Below are 19,896 nucleotides of genomic sequence, written 5' to 3'. Positions count from 1 at the left end.
ATTCTCATAAGGAGTAAGCAGCCTAGATCCCTCCCCTGCACTGTTCACAGCAGGTTCGTGCTTCTATGAGAATCTAATGCCCTGGACAATCTGACAGGTGGAGCTCAGGCGGTAATGCTTGCTGGCCCATTGCTCACCTGCTGCTGTACGGCCCGGTTGCTAACAGGCCACGTGGCCAGTACTGGTCTCTGGCCTGGGGGCTAGGGACCCCTGTATTAGGCCACTTGAAGTTGTCCAAAGCTCCTGATGCTCTCTGTTCATTTTTTTCAGGTTTTTTTTTTTTTTTTAGTTTTATTTTAGATAGCTTCTATTGCTGTGCCTTCACATTTACCAATCTCTGTAGTGTCTCATCTGTTGATCATCTTCCAAGTCTTTATTTAACACAAGAATCTTTCATCTAGCTGCTTGATTTCCTTATCTGCTAATTTTGTCATCTGTGATTTCTGGACCAGTTTTGATTGGTTGGTTTTTTCCTCATATGGTTTGTATTTTCCTGCTTTTTGGTGTGTCTGGTACTTTCGGTTCAATGCCAGACATTATTGATTGCTAGGTTTGATATCTTATAAATATCCCTGAGCTTTGTTCTGGGACGTTGTTAATTTCCTTGGAAATGGTTTGATCTTTTCTGGCCTTGCTTTTCAACATTGCTAGGTGGGGCCAAAGCAGCATGAAGTCTGACGCTAATTTTTTCCTACCACTGAGGCAAAAGCATTCAGCATATGCTACCCAGTGTCCTTTGATGGTGAGTTTCGTCTCTGTCTTGTGGGAACAGGTACCATGACTGGCTCTGTGGGTGCCAGGCACTGGCTTTTTGGGAGCTTCGTTCTTTTTCTGTACAGCTCTCTTTTCCAGCACTCTGTCCTGTGGATTCAGGCCAGCCCTGTCTCCCTGGACTCCCAGCCATGGCTCTGCCTGGTTTCCCCTCCATGATGTGGGGCCACCAGGGGCACCCCTTATTGTTTGCCATCAGTCAGAGGTTACTACCCTTCATGACTTCCTCAGGTCCAGTGTCTTAAATCATCCTTGTGCATGCATGCGTGTGTGCGTGTGTATGTGTGTGTGTAATAGGTAAATCTAGCATCTGTGACTCTATCTGTACTGAAGTAGATTTTTTAAATTGCTCAGATGACTTGAATTCAATGCATCAGAATGATGAGGCTCACTGGCCCTGTGAGCGCAGTTTTCTGGGGTCTGGTTATGGACCTGGCTCGTGCTTAGGTTGGCGGTGGCTGGCCTCTGCCCTGCTGTCAGCAGCAGTGTCCTGTCCTCGGCTCCAGCAGTGCACACTTGGCACACCTGGGACTTCCTGGTCAGCATGAGAACGGACTCCTTCAACTGCAACTCACTCTTCTGCTTTCACATTCATACTTAAAGGTTTTACTTAAACTTTGTTACAACATTCTAGTCGCACTTTTGCATCTTTTAAAACTTTCTTTTGATGGAAAGTATGACTATTTCTAATAAAGAGATTGACAAGGTTGATTTTTGACATGAGATTTAAGATGCAAATGCTCTTATGATTATAAAATAATTTGTCAGATTTATCATCCATATAACACCATTTGAAATTATTTTTTATTCTTGGTAATTAAGATTTTTTATATCTGTGTCCTTTGATAAAAAAGTAAAACTGTACTAAATGTAAAAATTTAACCTGCATGGTGTCAGGCACCTGTAATCCCAGTTACTCAGGAGGCTGAGGCAGGAGAAGTGCTTGAACCTGGGAGGCGGAGGTTGCAGTGAGCCAAGATTGCATCTCTTCACTCCAGCCTGGGCGACAGAGTGAGACTCCATCCCCCCAAAAAAAATGTGTGTGTGTGTGTGTGTGTGTATATATATATAGTCTCATATCTAGAGATAACTATTAGTAATCTTATGTATTTTCTCTTAGATGCACATATATTTTTTTCAAATCATTTTCCTCACTTTCTATTTTAGTGGAAGACTTATAACCCTGCCTTCTCCCAGTTGGAAATCTGGTTCCGGTTTTTCTTTGTGGTGCTCACCTTCATCGTCACTGTGAGTACCATTCGCCTGACACAGCACAGCAGATCCCAGCCAGGAAGAAGCTGGTTGATGCAGTTACGATCTTCGGTGCAAGCCACATGGAGATTGATCTGAACTCAGATGCTCCATCCAGTGGGTTGTGCTGATATTACTACTCTGTGTGTCTGCCAAGATGCTGTCATGCGAGAAAGAATGATGTGGTATCCTGTATTCAGGATTTCTGTAGAGTGCAGGAGTCATTACACATCACCGAGTTTTAAGTAAATGTTCATCATGTGTGGTGAGAAGTGCCATTTCATGTGTATGGAAGGAAGTCTGCCTTATTTGAGTGAGCTTCTCTGAGTGCAGATGCAGCATGCTCTTGGGTTTTTATATTTTATATTTTTATAGTTGTACCAGTCCTTTGTGTTTTTGGGCATTTTCAGGAATAAGGCCAAAGAGAAGTGTTTTGGGAATGCAGGCGTTGGGCTCGTTTGGGATCTGAGGTTTCTGTCCACGAGCCCACAGTAGCTTTGGGGGAAATGCTTACCCTGAGAAACCCAAGGGAGCCCCCCAGAGCCCCAGTCTGTGAAGATGAGAATTGGTAAATTGGAGGAAGGGAAGGTGTGCTTCATGTAGTGATCTGTCGCCGCCTGAAGCATGGCGTTCTGCCCTCATCAACTGCTTGTCCTGGTGCAGGATGGTGGGGAGGTGACATTTAGGAAATGTGTCCACCCAGGAACACTTGGTATTTCTCAGAGTAACTGTGCATGGAAAGACACAGGCGTGTGCACCTGTGAGCAGATGCTTTGCTGGAGCGAAGGGTGTGGGTGCTAGAACCACAGGAAGCTGGAGGGAAGGGTGTGAGTGCTGGAGCCACAGGGAGCTGGAGGGAAGGGCGTGGGTGCTAGAGCCACAGGGAGCTGGAGGGAAGGGTGTGGGTGCTGGAGCCACAGGGAGCTGGAGGGAAGGGCGTGGGTGCTGGAGCCACAGGGAGCTGGAGGGAAGGGCGTGGATGCTGGAGCCACAGGGAGCTGGAGGGAAGGGTGTGGGTGCTGGAGCCACAGGGAGCTGGAGGGAAGGGTGTGGGTTCTAGAGCCACAGGGAGCTGGAGGGAAGGGCGTGGGTGCTAGAATCACAGGGAGCTGGAGGGAAGGGCGTGGGTGCTGGGGCCACAGGGAGCTGGAGGGAAGGGCATGGGTGCTGGGGCCACAGGGAGCTGGAGGGAAGGGCGTGGGTGCTGGGGCCACAGGGAGCTGGAGGGAAGGGCGTGGGTGCTGGAGCCACAGGGAGCTGGAGGTTGTAGTCAGGCCCAGCCCAGGGCCTCCAGGATCCCAGGGCTCCCCCAGTGAGCTTCGTAAATGAAAGTGGAAAGCTGGTAATTGTGTCTGGATAGTCAAACTCTTGCTTCTTCTCAAAGGCTCTCTGATGCCCTGAGATTCTGCTGCCACACTCTGGAGCCCAAAGAGCTATTTATTACTCAGGGCCCTAAGTATGTTCTTAAAAAGAGGGAAGAGGCCGGGCGCGGTGGCTCAAGCCTGTAATCCCAGCACTTTGGGAGGCCGAGACGGGCAGATCACGAGGTCAGGAGATCGAGACCATCCTGGCTAACACGGTGAAACCCCGTCTCTACTAAAAATACAAAAAACTAGCTGGGCGAGGTGGCGGGCGCCTGTAGTCCCAGCTACTCGGGAGGCTGAGGCAGGAGAATGGCGTAAGCCCGGGAGGCGGAGCTTGCAGTGAGCTGAGATCTGGCCACTGCACTCCAGCCCGGGCTACAGAGCAAGACTCCGTCTCAAAAAAAAAAAAAAAAAAAATTAAAAAAAAAAAAAGAGGGAAGATGGTCCCTAGGCAAGGAAATCCACATTGCCTAGAAAACTACTGGCTTATATCAGATTATAAGAAAACAAATCAACAACAAAACCCTGGCCTAAAAATTATAAGTTATGTAATGTTTTGAAGTAGTTTAAAGAAACTTATTCCACAGGCCTAACACGCTTTCTGCAGGGAGGTGTTTGAAAAGAAACGCATCCTCTGACCATTGTTACGAGACTCCTACATTCTCTTGGCTTTGCGTGGGTGAGCCCTGGCACCATCTTGGAAGCTGCTGCCATCTGTAGCATTTGCACTGCCGGGAACTTGAGGCTCCTGTCACACCCACGGATGTGGCCTGTGTCCTGGGTGGGTCCTTCTGAGTGCGGGCTCTCTGGAGCAGGCCCAATGGAAGTGGGCCTTGTTTTCCTCACCGGTGGAGGTGAGGGGGCAGGTGCTCTTCCCTATTGCAGGGATTATGTTCCTCCTCCTCTCCTGCTCCTATGAGGACAGCTAGGAACCTGTCTTAGCTGTTGCTTCTCTGCAGAAAGTAACAACCTTGGCCGGGCGCGGTGGCTCAAGCCTGTAATCCCAGCACTTTGGGAGGCCGAGACGGGCGGATCACGAGGTCAGGAGATCGAGACCATCCTGGCTAACACAGTGAAACCCCGTCTCTATTAAGAAATACAAAAAACTAGCCGGGCGAGGTGGCGGGCGCCTGTAGTTCCAGCTACTCGGGAGGCTGAGGCCGGAGAATGGCGTGAACCCGGGAGGCGGAGCTTGCAGTGAGCTGAGATCCGGCCACTGCACTCCAGCCTGGGCGACAGAGCGAGACTCCGTCTCAAAAAAAAAAAAAAAAAAAGAAAGAAAGTAACAACCTTGTCTTGGTTGTCACTGATGGTCTCCAGGACACAGTAGACAATTCAGCCAGGGCTTAAGGCAGTGGATCTTAATGGGGCACCTAGACCATTGATTAGAGAAGACAACCTGGTACGCAGGCAAGGTGTGAGCAAAGGCTGCAGGCAAGGTGTGAGCAAACCCTGCGGGCAAGGTGTGAGCAAGGGCTGTAAGAGCAAGGTGTAAGCAAAGGCTGCAAGCAAGGTGTGAGCAAAGGCTTCGAGCAAAGGCAGTAACTGGAGGCCTCATTTGGTTTGCAGTGCCTGTTTGCGCATTCCCTCCGGAAATTTTCCATGAGAGACTGGGGCATCGAGCAGAAGTGGATGTCTGTTCTCCTGCCTCTGCTGCTGCTTTACAATGGTGGGTAGTTCCATTTTTACTTAGGAACTTTCCCCTTTAACATGTAAAGCTGGAGGCCAGGTGCAGGGTTGTGCCTGTCATCCCAGCACTTTGAGAGGCTGGGGCAGGAGGATTGCTTGAAGCCAGGAGTTTAACAACAGCCTGGGTAACATAGCGAGACTCTACAAAAAATAAAATTAGCTGGGCACGGTGGTGCGTGCCTATGGTCCCAACTATGTGGGAGGCTGAGGTGGGAGGATTGCTTGAGCCCAGGAGTCTGAGGCTGCAGTGAGTCATGATGGCACCACTGCACTCCAGCCTGGGTAACAGCAAGACCCTGTCTCTTAAAACAAAACAACAAAGAAGTAAAGCAGGAAGGCATCTTGGAGATGGCCTAGGCCCAGAAGAGCCTGTAGGGAGCCCCAGAAGGAACATGTAGCCGTGTGCTCCCTGGCGCCCCAGGAGCCATGTTCCACCGAGCTGGGGCAGATGCCTGGCTCTCTAACAAATAGGCGGCTGTTTGGTAGTTAAAACTTGGATGTGCTACAGACACAGCAGTCCTGGAACTTGGCTCAAGGTGGCCAGACGTGGCTGGCTGTTCCTCTTTTCCTGCTCCAAAAGTGTTTGCTTCCTGAGCTGCCGCAGTCGGAACTCCTAGGCTCCGGGAGGAGCTAATGGTAGCGGCATACGGTGCCCTGTCACGATCAGTGCAGCAATCTGTTCAGTGGCTTTTAGGTGTTTTGGAAGACAAAATAGCCATTGGTTCACTACCTTTCCTTTGGCTCTGACCAGGGAGAAAAGCTGGTAGTGAGCTCGGACTCCGCAGAGGGATGGGGTGCTCTCTGCTAGGTGCTGACCCCGCAGAGGGTTGGGGTGCTCTCTGCCAGGTGCTTGCGGGTCTTGTTCTCCTCATGCATTTCTGCCCTTTGTGTTCCAGATCCGTTCTTCCCCCTCTCCTTCCTGGTCAACAGCTGGCTTCCGGGGATGCTGGACGACCTTTTTCAGTCCATGTTCCTGTGCGCCCTGCTGCTCTTCTGGCTGTGCGTGTACCATGGGATTCGCGTCCAGGTGAGCCGCAGCTCTCCGCACTGCTGGGGGAGGTTCCAGACTGTGTCCTCCCTTCCAAACTCTGAGGACAGCCCGGAAAGGAATTTATCTATGGAAGCCTGCCTGCAGGCCCATACTCAATAGAAAAATCACGTTATGTACAATTACTAATTTGGTTTTCTTTATTTCTTTTTACTTTTTTCTTTTTAGGGAGAAAGAAAGTGCTTAACTTTCTATTTGCCTAAATTCTTCATTGTTGGACTATTGTGGTTGGCTTCTGTTACGCTAGGAATATGGCAAACGTGAGTAATTCTATTATGTGTGAAACGTCAGTCATGAAAAGCATTTGACAAAAGTGGAAAGGCCAGGCTGGGCGTGGTGGCTCACGCCTGTAATCTCAGCACTTTGAGAGACTGACGTGGGCAAATCACTTGAGCTCAGAAGTTCAAGACCAGCCTGGGCAACATGGTGAAACCCTGTCTCTACCAAAAATACAAAAATTAGCTGGTCGTGGTGGTGCACGCCTGTAGTCATAGCTTCCTGGGAGGCTGAGGCGGGAGGAATCGCTTGAGCCTGGGAGGTAGAGGTTGCAATGAGCTGAGATCGCGCTACTGCACTCTATCCTGGGCAACAGAGTGAGACCTTGTCTCAAAAAAGAAAAAAAAAGGGGGTGTAAGGGCCTGGAATCGAAATGTGTTTTGTGAACTCATCCAGAAAAGAATCAGCTTTCAGTGTATCTAACTTGGTGACACAGTAGACCCCCCCTTGTCTTTGGGGGATTTGTTCCCAGATCCCCAGTAACTACCTGCGGTCTTGGATAGTACTGATCCTTATATATATAGCTGTTTATACCCTATGTATACCTACACTATGTTTTTCTTTTTTTTTTAGACGAGTAGGAGGGTGACTTTAGTCACAGGCTGCTCAAAAGCACAGGCTGCAGAGAACAGGATTTGGATTGGCAAACTCGTTGTACCCTCATGTCACACTTCTTCTTTGCTCCCGCCCTGGAGCATTTTGCCTGGGACTCAAAACCCCAGTGCTATTACGGGCAGTCCCCTTGCCCCTCATTCCACACCCCCACCCAAAAGCTGAAGCCTCATGACCCACTTCGAGGAAAAATATCCTGTCCTGGTTTTCTGTGTCCAGTCGGCCCTCCAAACACATCCTTCCCCTGGGACACATACTTCAGGCCGGCCTATATTATGTCAGGTGGCTGGTTGCCCTTTTCTGGGAGACTCCCAATGACCTGTATCCTCTCTGCTTAAAGACTGTAGAGGCACCTGGTGTTCTCACGCAAAATGGCCAAGGTGTGGGAGACTGGATCTTTCACTCTGGCGATCTCTGGGACTGCTTTCAAGGCCAGGCCCGGGTGGGCATACTGGCAAAGGCTTTTGGGAACCTGGCGTGGGAGGAAGTAGGGAGCATCCGTTTCCACGATGATTTTCTCCAGTGGGATCTGCCTCAGCACTTCCCAGGCTTCCCAGGTGGAGGAGTACGTCGGGACCGCCGTGAGGCCCACCAACATTGGGAAAGTACTTCAGCAGGGGCTCAATGGCCAGGTAGCTGCGGTGAAGCAATGCCTGTGGATCTCGTAGTCAGAGGACACACATTTTCTCATGGTGTCCAGCCGATCCTCGTCAGCTTGCCGGCAGTGGATCACCAAGGCTTCTCTAGAGACACAGCCAGCTCAGGCTGTCTCTTAAATACCTAGTGATGTTCTGGGACAATCATGGTGCACTTGAAGGAGTAATTGAAGCTTATTTCTCCAAATGCCACAGCCTTGGGATGCCTTAAGGCTTGTAAAAGATTTCTTTCCTGACTCTTACTGTAGTAGCATGGAAAATGAGAATGACAGCCAAAGGCCCCCCAGACCACATCCTCTTTGAACAGCTCTCCCCACAGGCAATTTGTCAGGGTATGAGAATGGCAGAGGTCAGAGATGCAACCCTGAAATTCCTTAGTGAAGGAGCTGCTGTAAATTCTTCTGAACTTAGTCAAGGTCCCTTTGAAAGACAACTTGGAAGATAGCGTGTCCAAGTGACAATGGGTATCAATGAAGCCCTGTTCTAGGCTTGGCTCCCAGTGGCTCATTGGCAGGGAACTGGATGCGTGTCCTCCACAAGGACGTGGAGGCGTCTCCTTGGAATGTTTTTTTCTGCTTCACCTCTTTTCCTCCCAAGTTTCTGGAGAAGTGAAATGAATGGGAATTCTAGGAGCTGCCTTCCTCTGAGGCCCCCACATCTCAGGAGCTGTTGTGGGAGCTCATTGCAGAGTTGGGGGAAGAATCACTCAGGCGTTCCGGCTGCTCCTCCCAGCCTGCACTGTGTCATTGCTGCTGCTGCCCACAGAGAGGTGGCTGGAAGGTGTGGGGCTGCTGGTGCACTAGCTGACATACGCCAAGTACTACTGTACAGATGTGGCAGGTACATGACATAGTGGCAAAGAAAGAAGGCTCTGGAATGGTTGAGGGTTTCAGCGAGACGGGTTCCTCCTGAGAGAATCTGACCGTGGAGATCTCCACATCAGACCAGTTGCTTCCTGAAGAGGGGTGCCCCATCACCACCTCCCTATCTTTATGCTTTTGGATTTCTAAATGGGAGTCATCCAAAAACTCTAGGGGTGGAGAGCGTTTGTCAGTGACTGTCCTTTGGTCCCCAGGGGGCTCCTTGATGGGTTTCTCCTGAGAGTTTGTAACTACTCTCCTGTCATAGAAGCTGCCCGTCTCTGGCACGGTCTTGTCCTTCTCCACTGACCTCTGGGATTGACTCTTTATCCTTCTGAGCAGGGGTGACTGTGACACTCCTGGCTGTTCCTTCTCAGTCCTGACTGGTCCTTCACTCCTGGCTGGTCCTTCTCCACAATTGGGACACTCTGCTATGCTTGGATTTGCACTAGTGACAGCCTCTCCCTTCCTTTTCGGCATCGATTTCCCCTGGATGTCCTGGTTAGCCTTCAGGTGGATCATTGTGGAGCCCTGATCTCGAAGTCTATCCCGCTTGCTTTTCTGGACCTTGTTGGGATTCTCAGTCATGACATTCTGACTCAGCTTCAGCTGCAAATTCAGAGTTCATGGAGTTACAACAACTGTCTTTGGAATCAACCTTAAAACTGCAGGCTTCCTTTTCTAGAGAAGCTATTTCTTCTAGAGAGGGATTGGTAGGATGTGGAAGGGTTCCCCCTGACAAAAGGACCCCCCCTCCAGTGCTCTGAATCAGGAATCAGGCAGCCTTTGGTGGTGGCCCCGCCCACACCTGTGCCCGAGGAATGTGGGAGGAGTGTAAGAGTTAAAGAAAGAGGAAAGAAACAGGAAAAGTGGCTCAACAGTCAAAGACAGGTTTGTTTTGGACAGTAAACCTGAGAGGGCCTTCTGGCCGAGTTAGGTCAGAGGCACTGTCTCTTATAGACTAAGAGTATTTAAGGGTTCAGGGCAGGAGAGCTTATCACAGACTTGGAATGTTTCTGTGTCTCTTCCTCTTGCTTATCTGGGAGGGGGAGTTTTTGTGTCTGTTCCCATACATCTTCCTGCAGCTGCAGGGAACCCCTCCCCACCCGCTAGTCCAGTTTTAGCTTGTCTGTCTGAGCGCATATAAAGGGAAAGGAATGTGCTTATTAGGGCCCACTTTTTTACCGGGGCCCATTTTTATGGGGCCCATTTACACTCCCAAAACGTGAGTGTGAAGTTTGGTGGTCACCCAAGAGACTTTCCCCCTCCCTCTGTGCCCAGCTGTCTTATCTGTGTTCTACTGTCTGCTCTTTCTGGCTGCTTGTTGATAGAAGTGATTTCCTTGAAATGCATGAAGTTAGAAAGGGAGCTGGAACTGAAAGTGGTGGCGTTTATCCAAGGTGATGGTGCTCCTGCTCTGTCATTCCAGACCCTATAGTTATAAAAGGATCAGGGGCGACGTGTTCTTTTTGGTTACTTCCTGCTGGGCGGGAGAGGTGGAGAGTCCTTTGGTCTTGGATTGACTGCAGGAGCGGTGCTGTCTGTAGATGTTTTGGGTAGTTGTCTGTGAAATAGCCATGCTCCTGTCAGTTAAGAATCTTTGAAAAAGGTTAGTTAGGCAGGGTAAAAACATTAGTCCTAGGCATATTATTAGGAGAGGGCGCAGGAATGGGATGACCCGTGGAATGATTTTTGTTCCCAAACCAGTAATTTATTTGCTGGTTTTGGTATTCGCTTAGCCTTTTAACCCTTTCTTTGAGATTTTTAGCAGTGTCTCTTAGGAGGCCTGATTGGTTGAGATAGAAGCCACATTTTCCCAGTGAGAAGCAGAGGCACACATTTGAAAAGACCCATGTGTTATTTTTTGTTAGTAACTTATTCCTGCTATGAGGATAGTAATAAAACAAAATGCTACAGTAATTGAGACTGTCTATCTGATATCCCACCCTCAGAGTGCTAGCGTATGGTCCTACTGTAAATAGTCAAGTAAAGCGTCCCGCAAGGGTGGCATAGTAAATAATTTCCATAAAAAAGCTTTAATATTTGGCTTAAAAGGAGTGGTAGAAATGACAAAAAGTATTTGGTGAGGTAGGAGTGAGACTGAGTCAGATGCGTAATGTTCACTCAGTTACTTATTTTTTATGATTTTCGGTTAAGATTTCTTGTTTCTTTACATTGATATTTAGGACATTCCTCTGGGCTGTTAGGAGTTGCTTCCTCAGCTTTTCAGGCTTTGACTTGAGTGTGATGTATGCAGGAGTTGATTCCTGTGACAGATGTAATTTAAACTGTAGAAAACAGTAAAAATTGGAAAACATCAGTCAAGACTAGAATTTAACAGGTGTGCTATAGTTTTTGAAACCTAATTTTCTCTCTCCAGTTTCCCATTTCTATTAAAAGACAAATCATGATAGGACTGGTTTGCTTTATTATACTTGGCTTAATTATTTGTATACAGTGCAGCAAGAGTAATTATTTGCTATATATGCCTTTTAAATTGGCTTTGATGGAAATTTTTTCCATAGAAGGAACCTGAGATAAGACTTTCCAAAGCCAAACCCAGCCATTGATTTGGACCATTAAATACCTGTGAGTTGGGCAAATTCCTTTCCTCTTGAGGTTTCAAGATAACTTGGGGTTCCTGGCTTGTCAGAAAGTGACATGCTTTGCTTAGCACAGGTCAGAAACCCAGTACAGGGACTGTGTACCCAAAATATGAGGCCAGTTTCCAGGGGCTTTCTTGGCTACCTAAGTCAAGTTCGATTCCTTAAAGGAGAGCACACCATTCCAGTCAAAGCCTTGGCAAAATGACCAGTTTCTCCAATTGTGTTCTGTTACACAAGAAAATAGAGTCTTATTGCACTGATGCAAACAACAATATTGTTGTAGTTTGAGAATACTTATAACTAGTTTTCAAATTCTAGAGGAACTAGGCAGAGAGAAACATTTTAAAATCCTACCTACAGGAGTATACTTAGTTTCTGTTGATTGGAATAGTTTCAGAAATAATGCTACCAGTTCCTCTCTGTACCTCTGGTAGAATTTGGCTGTGAATCCGTCTGGTCCTGGACTTTCTTGGTTGGTAGGCTATTAATTATTGCCTCAAATTCAGAGCCTGTTATTGGTCTATTCAGGGATTCAGCTTCTTCCTGGTTTCGTCTTGGGAAGGTGTATATGTCCAGGAATTTACCCATTTCTTCTAGATTTTCTAGTTTATTTGCGTAGAGATGTTCATAGTATTCTCTGATGGTAGTTTGTATTTCTGTGGGGTTGGTGGTGATATCCCCTTTATTTTTTTTTTATTTTTATTTTTTTCTTTTTTCTTTTTTTTGAGAGGGAGTCTTGCTCTGTCGCCCAGGCTGGAGTGCAGTGGTGGGATCTCGGCTCACTGCAAGCTCCGCCTCCCGGGTTCACGCTATTCTCCTGCCTCAGCCTCCTGAGTAGCTGGGACTACAGGCGCCCGCCACCTCGCCCGGCTAGTTTTGTTGTATTTTTTTAGTAGAGACGGGGTTTCACCGTGTTAGCCAGGATGGTCTCGATCTCCTGACCTTGTGATCCGCCCATCTCGGCCTCCCAAAGTGCTGGGATTACAGGTTTGAGCCACCGCGCCCGGCCTCCCCTTTATTTTTTATTGCGTCTATATGATTCTCTCTATTAGTCTTGCCTAGCGGTCTGTTTTGTTGATCTTGTCAAAAAACCAGCTCCTGGATTCATTGATTTTTTTTTTTTTTTTTTTGAAGGGTTTTTTGTCTCTCAATCTCCTTCAGTTCTGCTCTGATCTTAATTATTTCTTGCCTTCTGCTAGCTTTTGAATTTGTTTGCTCTTGCTTCTCTAGTTCTTTTAATTTTGATGTTAGGGTGTCAATTTTAGATCTTTTCCTGCTTTCTCTTGTGGGCATTTAGTGCTATAAATTTCCCTCTACACACTGCTTCAAATGTGTCCCAGAGAGGGTGGTATGTTGTGTCTTTGTTCTCATTGGTTTCAAAGAACATCTTTATTTCTGCCTTCATTTCGTTATGCACCCAGTAGTCATTCAGGCGTAGGTTGTTCATTTTCCATGTAGTTGTTTGGTTTTGAGTGAGTTTCTTAATCCTGAGTTCTAATTTGATTGGGCTGTGGTCTGAGAGACAGTTTGTTATGATTTCTGTTCTTTTAAATTTGCTGAGGAGTGCTTTACTTCCAACTATGTGGTCAATTTTGGAATAAGTGTGACGTGGTGCTGAGAAGAATGTATATGCCATTGATTTGGGGTGGAGAGTTCTGTAGATGTCTATTAGGTCCACTTAGTGCAGAGCTGACCAGCGTTCAAGTCCTGGATATCCTTGTTAACTTTCTATCTCATTGATCTAATGTTGACAGTGGGGTGTTAAAGTCTCCCATTATTATTCTGTGGGAGTCTAAGTCTCTTTGTAGGTCTCTAAGGACTTGCTTTATGAATCTGGGTGCTCCTGTACTGGGTGCATATATATTTAGGATAGTTAGCTCTTCTTGTTGCATTGATCCCTTTACCATTATGTAATGCCCTTTGTCCCTTTTGATCTTTGTTGGTTTAAAGTCTGTTTTGTCAGAGACTAGGATTGCAACCCCTGCTTTTTTTTTGTTTTCTGTTTGCTTGGTAGATCTTCCTCCATCCCTTTATTTTGAGCCTATCCATGTCTCTGCATGTGAGATGGGTCTCCTGAATACAGCACACTGATGAGTCTTGACTCTTTATCCAATTTGCCAGTCTGTGTCTTTTAATTGGGGCATTTAGCCCATTTATGTTTAAGGTTAATATTGTTATGTGTGAATTTGATCCTGTCATTATGATGTTAGCTGGTTATTTTGCTTGTTAGTTGATGCTGTTTCTTCCTAGCGTTGATGGTCTTTACAATTTGGCATGTTTTTGCAGTGGCTGGTACCAGTTTTTCCTTTTGGTTAGTGCTTCCTTTAGGAGCTCTTGTAAGCCAGGCCTGATGGTGACAAAATCTCTCAGCATTTGCTGTCTGCAAAGGATTTTATTTCTCCTTCACTTATGAAACTTAGTTTGGCTGGATATGAAATTCTCGTTTGAAAATTATTTTCTTTAAGAATGTTGAATGTTGGCCCCCACTCTCCTCTGGCTTGTAGAGTTTCTGCGGAGAGATCTGCTGTTAGTCTGATGATCTTCTCTTTGTGGGTAACCCGTCCTTGCACTCTGGCTGCCCTTAACATTTTTTCCTTCATTTCAGCCTTAGTGAATCTGACAATTAGGTGTCTTGGGGTTGCTCTTCTCGAGGAGTATCTTTGTGGTGGTCTCTGTATTTCCTGAATTTGAATGTTGGCCTGCCTTGCTAGGTTGGGGAAGTTCTCCTGGATAATATCCTGAAGAGTGTTTTCCAACTTTTCCATTCTCCCCCTCACTTTCACTACACCAATCAAACATAGATTTGGTCTTTTCACAGAGTCCCATATTTATTGGAGGCTTTGTTCATTTCTTTTTACTCTTTTTTCTCTGAACTTCTCTTCTTGCTTCATTTCATTCATTTGATCTTCAATCACTGATACTCTTTCTTCCACTTGATTGAATCAGCTACTGAAGCTTGTGCATGCATCATGTAGTTCTCATGCCATGGTTTTCAGCTCCATCACGTTATTTAAGGTCTTCACTGCACTGTTTATTCTAGTTAGCCATTTGTTTTTTTTTTTTTTTCAAGGTTTTTAGCTTCTTTGCAATGGGTTTGAACATCCTCCTTTAGCTTGGAGAAGTTTGTTATTACTGATCTTCTGAAGCCTACTTCTGTCAACTTGTCAAAGTCATTCTCCGTCCAGCTTTGTTCCATTGCTGGCGAGGAGCCGTGATCCTTTGGAAGAGAAGAGGTGCTCTGGTTTTTAGAATTTTCAGCTTTTCTACTCTGGTTTCCCCATCTTTGTGGTTTTATCTACCTTTGGTCTTGATGATGGTGATATACAGATGGGTTTTGGTGTGGATGTCCTTTTTGTTGATGTTGATGCTATTCTTTTCTGTTTTCCTTCTAACAGTTAGGACCCTCAGCTGCACGTCTGTTGGGGTTTGCTGGAGGTCCACCCCAGACCCTGTTTGCTTGGGTATCACCAGCGGAGGCTGCAGAACAGCAAATATTGTAGAACAGCAAGTATTGCTGCCTGATCCTTCCTCTGGAAGCTTCATCTCAGAGGGGCACCCGGCTGTATGAGGTGTCAGTCGGCCCCTATTTGGAAATTCTCCCAGTTAGGCTACTCAGGGGTCAGGGACCCACTTGAGGAGGCAGTTTGTCCATTCTTACGTCTCAGATTCCGTGCTGGGAGAACCACTGCTTTCTTCAGAGCTGTCAGACAGGGACGTTTAAGTCTGCAGAAGTTTCTGCTGCCTTTTGTTTAGCTATGCCCTGCCCCCAGAGGTGGAGTCTACAGAGGTGCAGGCAGGCCTCATTGAGCTGAGGTGGACTCCACCCAGTTCGAGCTTCCCACCTGCTTTGTTTACTGACTTAAGCTTCAGCAATGGCAGACATCCCTACCCCAGCCTTGCTGCTGCCTCGCAGTTCCATCTCGGACTGTTGCGCTAGCAGTGAGCAAGGCTCTGTGGGCGTGGGACCTGCCGAGCCAGGCACGGGATATAATCTCCTTGTGTGCTGTTTGCTATAAGACCATTGGGAAAGTACAGTATTAGGGCGGGAGTTTCCCAATTTTCCAGGTACCTTCTGTCACAGCTTCCCTTGGCTAGGAAATGAAATTCCCCGACCCCTTGCACTTCTCGGGTGAGGTGATGGCCCGCCTTGCTTCGGCTCACACTCCGTGGGCTGCATCCACTTTCCAACAAGTCCCAGTGAGTTGAACCCGGTACCTCAGTTGGAAATGCAGAAATCAGCCATCTTCTGGTTCGCTCATGCTGGCAGCTGTAGACTGGACCTGTTCCTATTCGGCCACCTTGGAATGAACCAGCAATCCTATTTAATTTTAACCAATTTGACCATGAAGTGAGGTTTTTACTAACCTGTTATGACCCTTGACAAGTTTTGCTAAAGAGTAGATTGGGCATTTTAAGAAAACCTTGTGCTTTTATTTTAGTAATTATAGAAAAAAAATCCATATAATACCCTTTTGAATTTAATAAATATGTTTACACACAGTTTTCTTTACAGGATTAATTTTTACAATCTTTTTAAAATTTACTTAAGCTGTCCAATTTAATTTTAAAATTAAATGAGGAGGGGCGGGGTTTGGGGCTAAGGACTTTGGGGCAGGAGGGGCAGGGGGTCGGATGGGCAAGGAACAGAATGCAGAGGGTTGAGTGTGGAGGGGGTTCACGTGCAAGGTCAAAAGGGGTTTTGGAGGAAGGAGAGACCTGCGGAGGGTTTTTCATTTTGTTTTGTTTTGTTTTGTTTTTAAAGAGAAGGATGTCAGCTGGGCACGGTGGCTCACGCATGTAATCCCAGCACTTTGGGAGGCCAAGGCAGGCCGATCATGAGATCAGGAGATTGAGACGATCCTGGCCAACATGGTGAAATGCTGTCTGTACAAAATACAAAAAATTAGCCGGGTGTGGTGGCGGGCGCCTGTAGTCCCAGCTACTTGGGAGGCTGAGGCAGGAGAATCGCTTCAACCTGGGAGGCACAGGTTGCAGTGAGCCAAGATTGCGCCACTGCACTCCAGCCTGATGACAGAGTGAGACTCCGTCTCAAAAAAAAAAAAAAAAAAGGATGTCACTCAGGGTGCAAGCTTGACATAGGGAGGGTAGAAGAAAGCCTGAATATAGGGAATCTCCTGCCATTTGCCATTCCTGGTGATAAAATTGTCGAGGTCCCTGAGAATCTGAAAGTTAAAGGGTGCCGTTTTCAGGCGATCGGCTGTTACTATCTCATTTGTATTGGGTCCAGGCTGTGTTGCAATAAAAGCTAAACACTTTGGCTTTAGGCTTCCCTGTGAGCCAAGTTTGGCGAGGTTGTGAAGGAGACAGCCCAGAGGGGAGACGTGGGAATGTGGATGGTTTGGCACCATGTGGACTGGTGAGAGGAGGCCGAGTGGGTCTATTTTTATTAGGTATCCCCAGACAAAACAGACCCGGAATCTTCTTTCCAAAGAGAACAGTTAAGCTGAGAAGAAACTGGGTGTCCCCAAGATGTCCTCTAACTTAGTCCCACTGGTCCTCTGAGGACCAGGACGGCAGGCCGAACTTTCTCAGGTACCGCGAGAAAGCCAGGAGAAGGCAGATCTTACCAGCCAGCTGAATTAGTGTCTGATGTTGGATGTTCCTGTTGATATCAGCAAAGGGCCTCCCAAACTGGAGTGCGCGAGGAAGAGAGAGAGGGAGAGAGAAAGAAGAGGGAGGAAGAGGGAGCAAGGGTTAGGGAGTGAAATAACCCATTGCCGGCGGTTGGAGGTGGATTCCTGAGACAGGGTTTTGAGAGCCCACTGGGGAGTAGCCCCGGCCCAAGCCTCGCAGTCCCCTTCCGATTAGTTGTCCTCCTCACACAAATCGCTCAAAAAATGAAGCAACAGAAGAGACGGGGTGTGTGGCCAGAGACTCTCAGGATCCAGGAGTTAACTCAGGACGAGCTATCGCTGCCCACTGCTTCCTGGGTTGCAGGAGAGCCTCTGCCCCCAACATCCGTCCTGGGTTTCAGCACCAAATGTAAGCGTTAAAGAGGAAAGAAACACGAAAAGCGACTCAACAGTCAAAAACAGGTTTATTTTGGACAATAAACCTGAGAGGGCCTTGTGGCCGAGTTAGGTCGGAGGTGCTGTCTCTTACAGGCTTAGTGTATTTAAGGGTTCAGGGTGGGAGAGCCTATCAGAGGCTCGAAATGTTTCTGTGTCTCTCTGTCTTGCTTATCTGGGAGGGAGAGTTTTGTGTCTGTTCCCATACATCTTCCTGCAGCTGCAGGCATACCCACCAAGTCTGCTTTAGCTTGCCTGTGTTTCCCTGTAGTGCACCTAAAGGGAAAGGAATGTGCTTATTAGGGCCCACTGTTTTACTGGGGCCCATGGTATGACTGTGAAGTTTGGTGGTTACCCAAGAGACTTCCCCACCTTACTCTGTGCCCAGCTGTGTTATCTGTGTTTTACTATCTGCTCTTTTCTGGCTGCTTGTTGTTAGAAGTGATTTCCTTGAAATGCGTGAGGTTAGAAAGGGAGCTGGAACTGAAAGTGGCGGTGTTTGTCCAAGATGATGGTGCTCCTGCTCTGTCGAGGAGGAGTGACTTCTGTGGTGGGATGAGCCCCAGGAGAATCTCGGCGAAGCAAGCCACATGATCCTTTTCCTGGGCTTTCACGCGCTTGGGGCTGCCAGCCCGTCCTGAACGCAACACAGAGCTCTGAACTGACCGGCTGAGGGGCCACATCACCAGGCTCCCAGAGGCAGCTGCGCTTGCCAGAACACCTTCCCGCATGCTCCTGCGTGGTACTTGACCTCGTGCCAATCCAGCACCATGGGCCCCCTTCCTCCTTCTTCCCACTGCCCATCACAGTTCTCACAGTTTCAGAGATGCCAAAGTGCTTTGGAGAAGTCAGAATGCTCCGATATTTACGAAAGGCTTCGGTGTGGCTTCCGAGTTCAGTGTGCTTCCGAGATCACCAAATGCTTCTGTCTGTGCAGGCTGCTTAGAGATGCCTAACTGCTCTGGGGCTACAAAGCGCTTTGATTACTTTGCAGTACAAAGCCCAGAGCTGTCAAAGCACTTCAGAAGACCGCAAGGGGCTTTAAGGTTCACACTTGGCTGCTGACCCATGGGCTCCTGCAGCTCACCCAGCTGCCCTGGGCTGGAAGGGGCCCAAGCGCCCCTCAGAGCCAGCTGCACCCCTCAAGGCCGCCTCCAGACAGCCCACCTGGCTGCCGAGGCCCAGACACCCACCATGCCTGCCCCGTTGGGCCACCCACACTGTTCTGCCCGGCCCGACCTCTGCCCAAGATGAGACCACTCTGACCTCCCCAGTGCCCGCCCTCTGGTATGTTTTTCCGTATACATACATACCTATGATAAAGATTATATGTTAGGCTCATAATAAGTAATAAAATAGAAAAACTGTAACAATATGTTATAATAAAAGTTGTGTGACCTGCTGTCTCTCTTTCAAAATAGCCTGTATTCTTCTGGTGATGATGTGAGATGGCCCAGTCCCGGTGTGTGGGATAGGTGAGGGGAATGGTGTAGGCATCGTGACATAGGGCTGGGCTGCTCCTGAGCTTCCTGTGATGTGTCGGGAGGGTCACACAGCCGCGACAGTGTCGGTGGTTGTGTGTCAGGAGCAGATGATGTGGCTGACAGGTGAGCCGCATTTGCAGCCCCAGGGTACACGGGACAAAGGGGTGGCGCCCGTCCCTGGGTAGATGGTGCAAGATGTCATCGTGCTGTCAGATTGGCATGCAATTTAAAACTTAGGAAATGCCCTTTTCTGGAATGTTCCATTTAACGTTTTCTGACTGCAGTTGATCTTCATTAACTGAAACTGCGGACAGCTGTGTGGCTTGAACTGACACATTTGTTTCTGCTTAAATGACTTATGGAGAATCCACAATTGTACTGGTCTAAGATGGAAAATGAAAAAGACCATGTCCTTTTTGATTTCGCCCTTGGAGAGAGAAGCCCTTGTTGTAGGAGTGAATCTTAGGTGGCTCCTGGCTCTCCACTGTCCACCGATGCTCTGCTGCATCCACACACTTTCAAGCCCTGTGCCCGCTCCCACGCTGGATCTTTGTGAGTGCTTTTGTCCTGTAAAACGGCCCCACGGCGAAAGCCTAGTGTGGTAGCAGCCTGGTTCACATGAACAGGACTTCGACGGAGTAGCTCCGTTTCCGGGTATGACTTTGGAGCCCAGCATGCCTAGTTTCATGCCACAGTGACGCAAGCGAGTCACCCCGTCTGCTCCAGTCCCCTGTCCCCAATTCCCGGTCGTCTCAGCCACTCATTTTCATTTTGAAAATTAATCTCATGGAAGTTTCTATTTGCTTTTATTGCTTTCTTTGTTTACTTGTCTATTTCTTAGTACTCGTGCCATTAAAAAGGTGACCGGAAAAACAGCTTTTAAAACTGTAAGAGAAATAGTATAGGGCTTTGTGTAATAAAACATACTGCAACTTTCCAACACTGATACCTGTGGACATTTGGTAGGACTGTATGCTTTTTCCATGTGAAATACGAAATTGAGGATTTCTCATAAATTTAGGATTGCTTTGTAAAAATATTTCACTATTGGTAGAAAGTAGTTTATATTAATAAGTACAAAAACCAGAAAGTCAGTGAGAAAAAATGTAAAATAAAAAGGTAGTTATTAATCTGCAGTTATTTACAATGTCAATTTTCAGAGTTAACGAATTACATGATCCAATGTACCAGTACCGAGTTGACACCGGGAATTTCCAGGTAAGGATTGTTCATGAAGCCTGCAATTTTTC

The 19,896-nt window shown here is 47.5% G+C and overlaps 1 protein-coding gene and 1 pseudogene across 6 annotated transcripts in view; one reads left to right on the top strand and one right to left on the bottom strand.

Moving 5' to 3' along the window:
• The window catches only part of TMEM181 (transmembrane protein 181), a 111,154-nt gene that overhangs the window by 75,374 nt on the left and 15,884 nt on the right, over window positions 1-19,896 (top strand). For all 6 annotated transcript variants that reach the window (XM_050786730.1, XM_050786733.1, XM_050786732.1 and 3 more), the window contains exons 7-11: window positions 1,939-2,019; window positions 4,956-5,055; window positions 5,972-6,102; window positions 6,292-6,383; window positions 19,807-19,864. In XM_050786730.1, coding sequence (XP_050642687.1) covers window positions 1,939-2,019; window positions 4,956-5,055; window positions 5,972-6,102; window positions 6,292-6,383; window positions 19,807-19,864 — 462 coding nt within the window. The remainder of the gene's footprint in view (window positions 1-1,938; window positions 2,020-4,955; window positions 5,056-5,971; window positions 6,103-6,291; window positions 6,384-19,806; window positions 19,865-19,896) is intronic.
• On the bottom strand, window positions 7,346-17,966 carry LOC126952237 (putative deoxyribonuclease TATDN2; annotated as a pseudogene).

This window comes from Macaca thibetana, chromosome 4, assembly GCF_024542745.1.
Source record: "Macaca thibetana thibetana isolate TM-01 chromosome 4, ASM2454274v1, whole genome shotgun sequence".
Taxonomy (NCBI): Eukaryota; Metazoa; Chordata; class Mammalia; order Primates; family Cercopithecidae; genus Macaca; species Macaca thibetana.
This window is presented reverse-complemented; position numbering and strand designations above follow the sequence as displayed.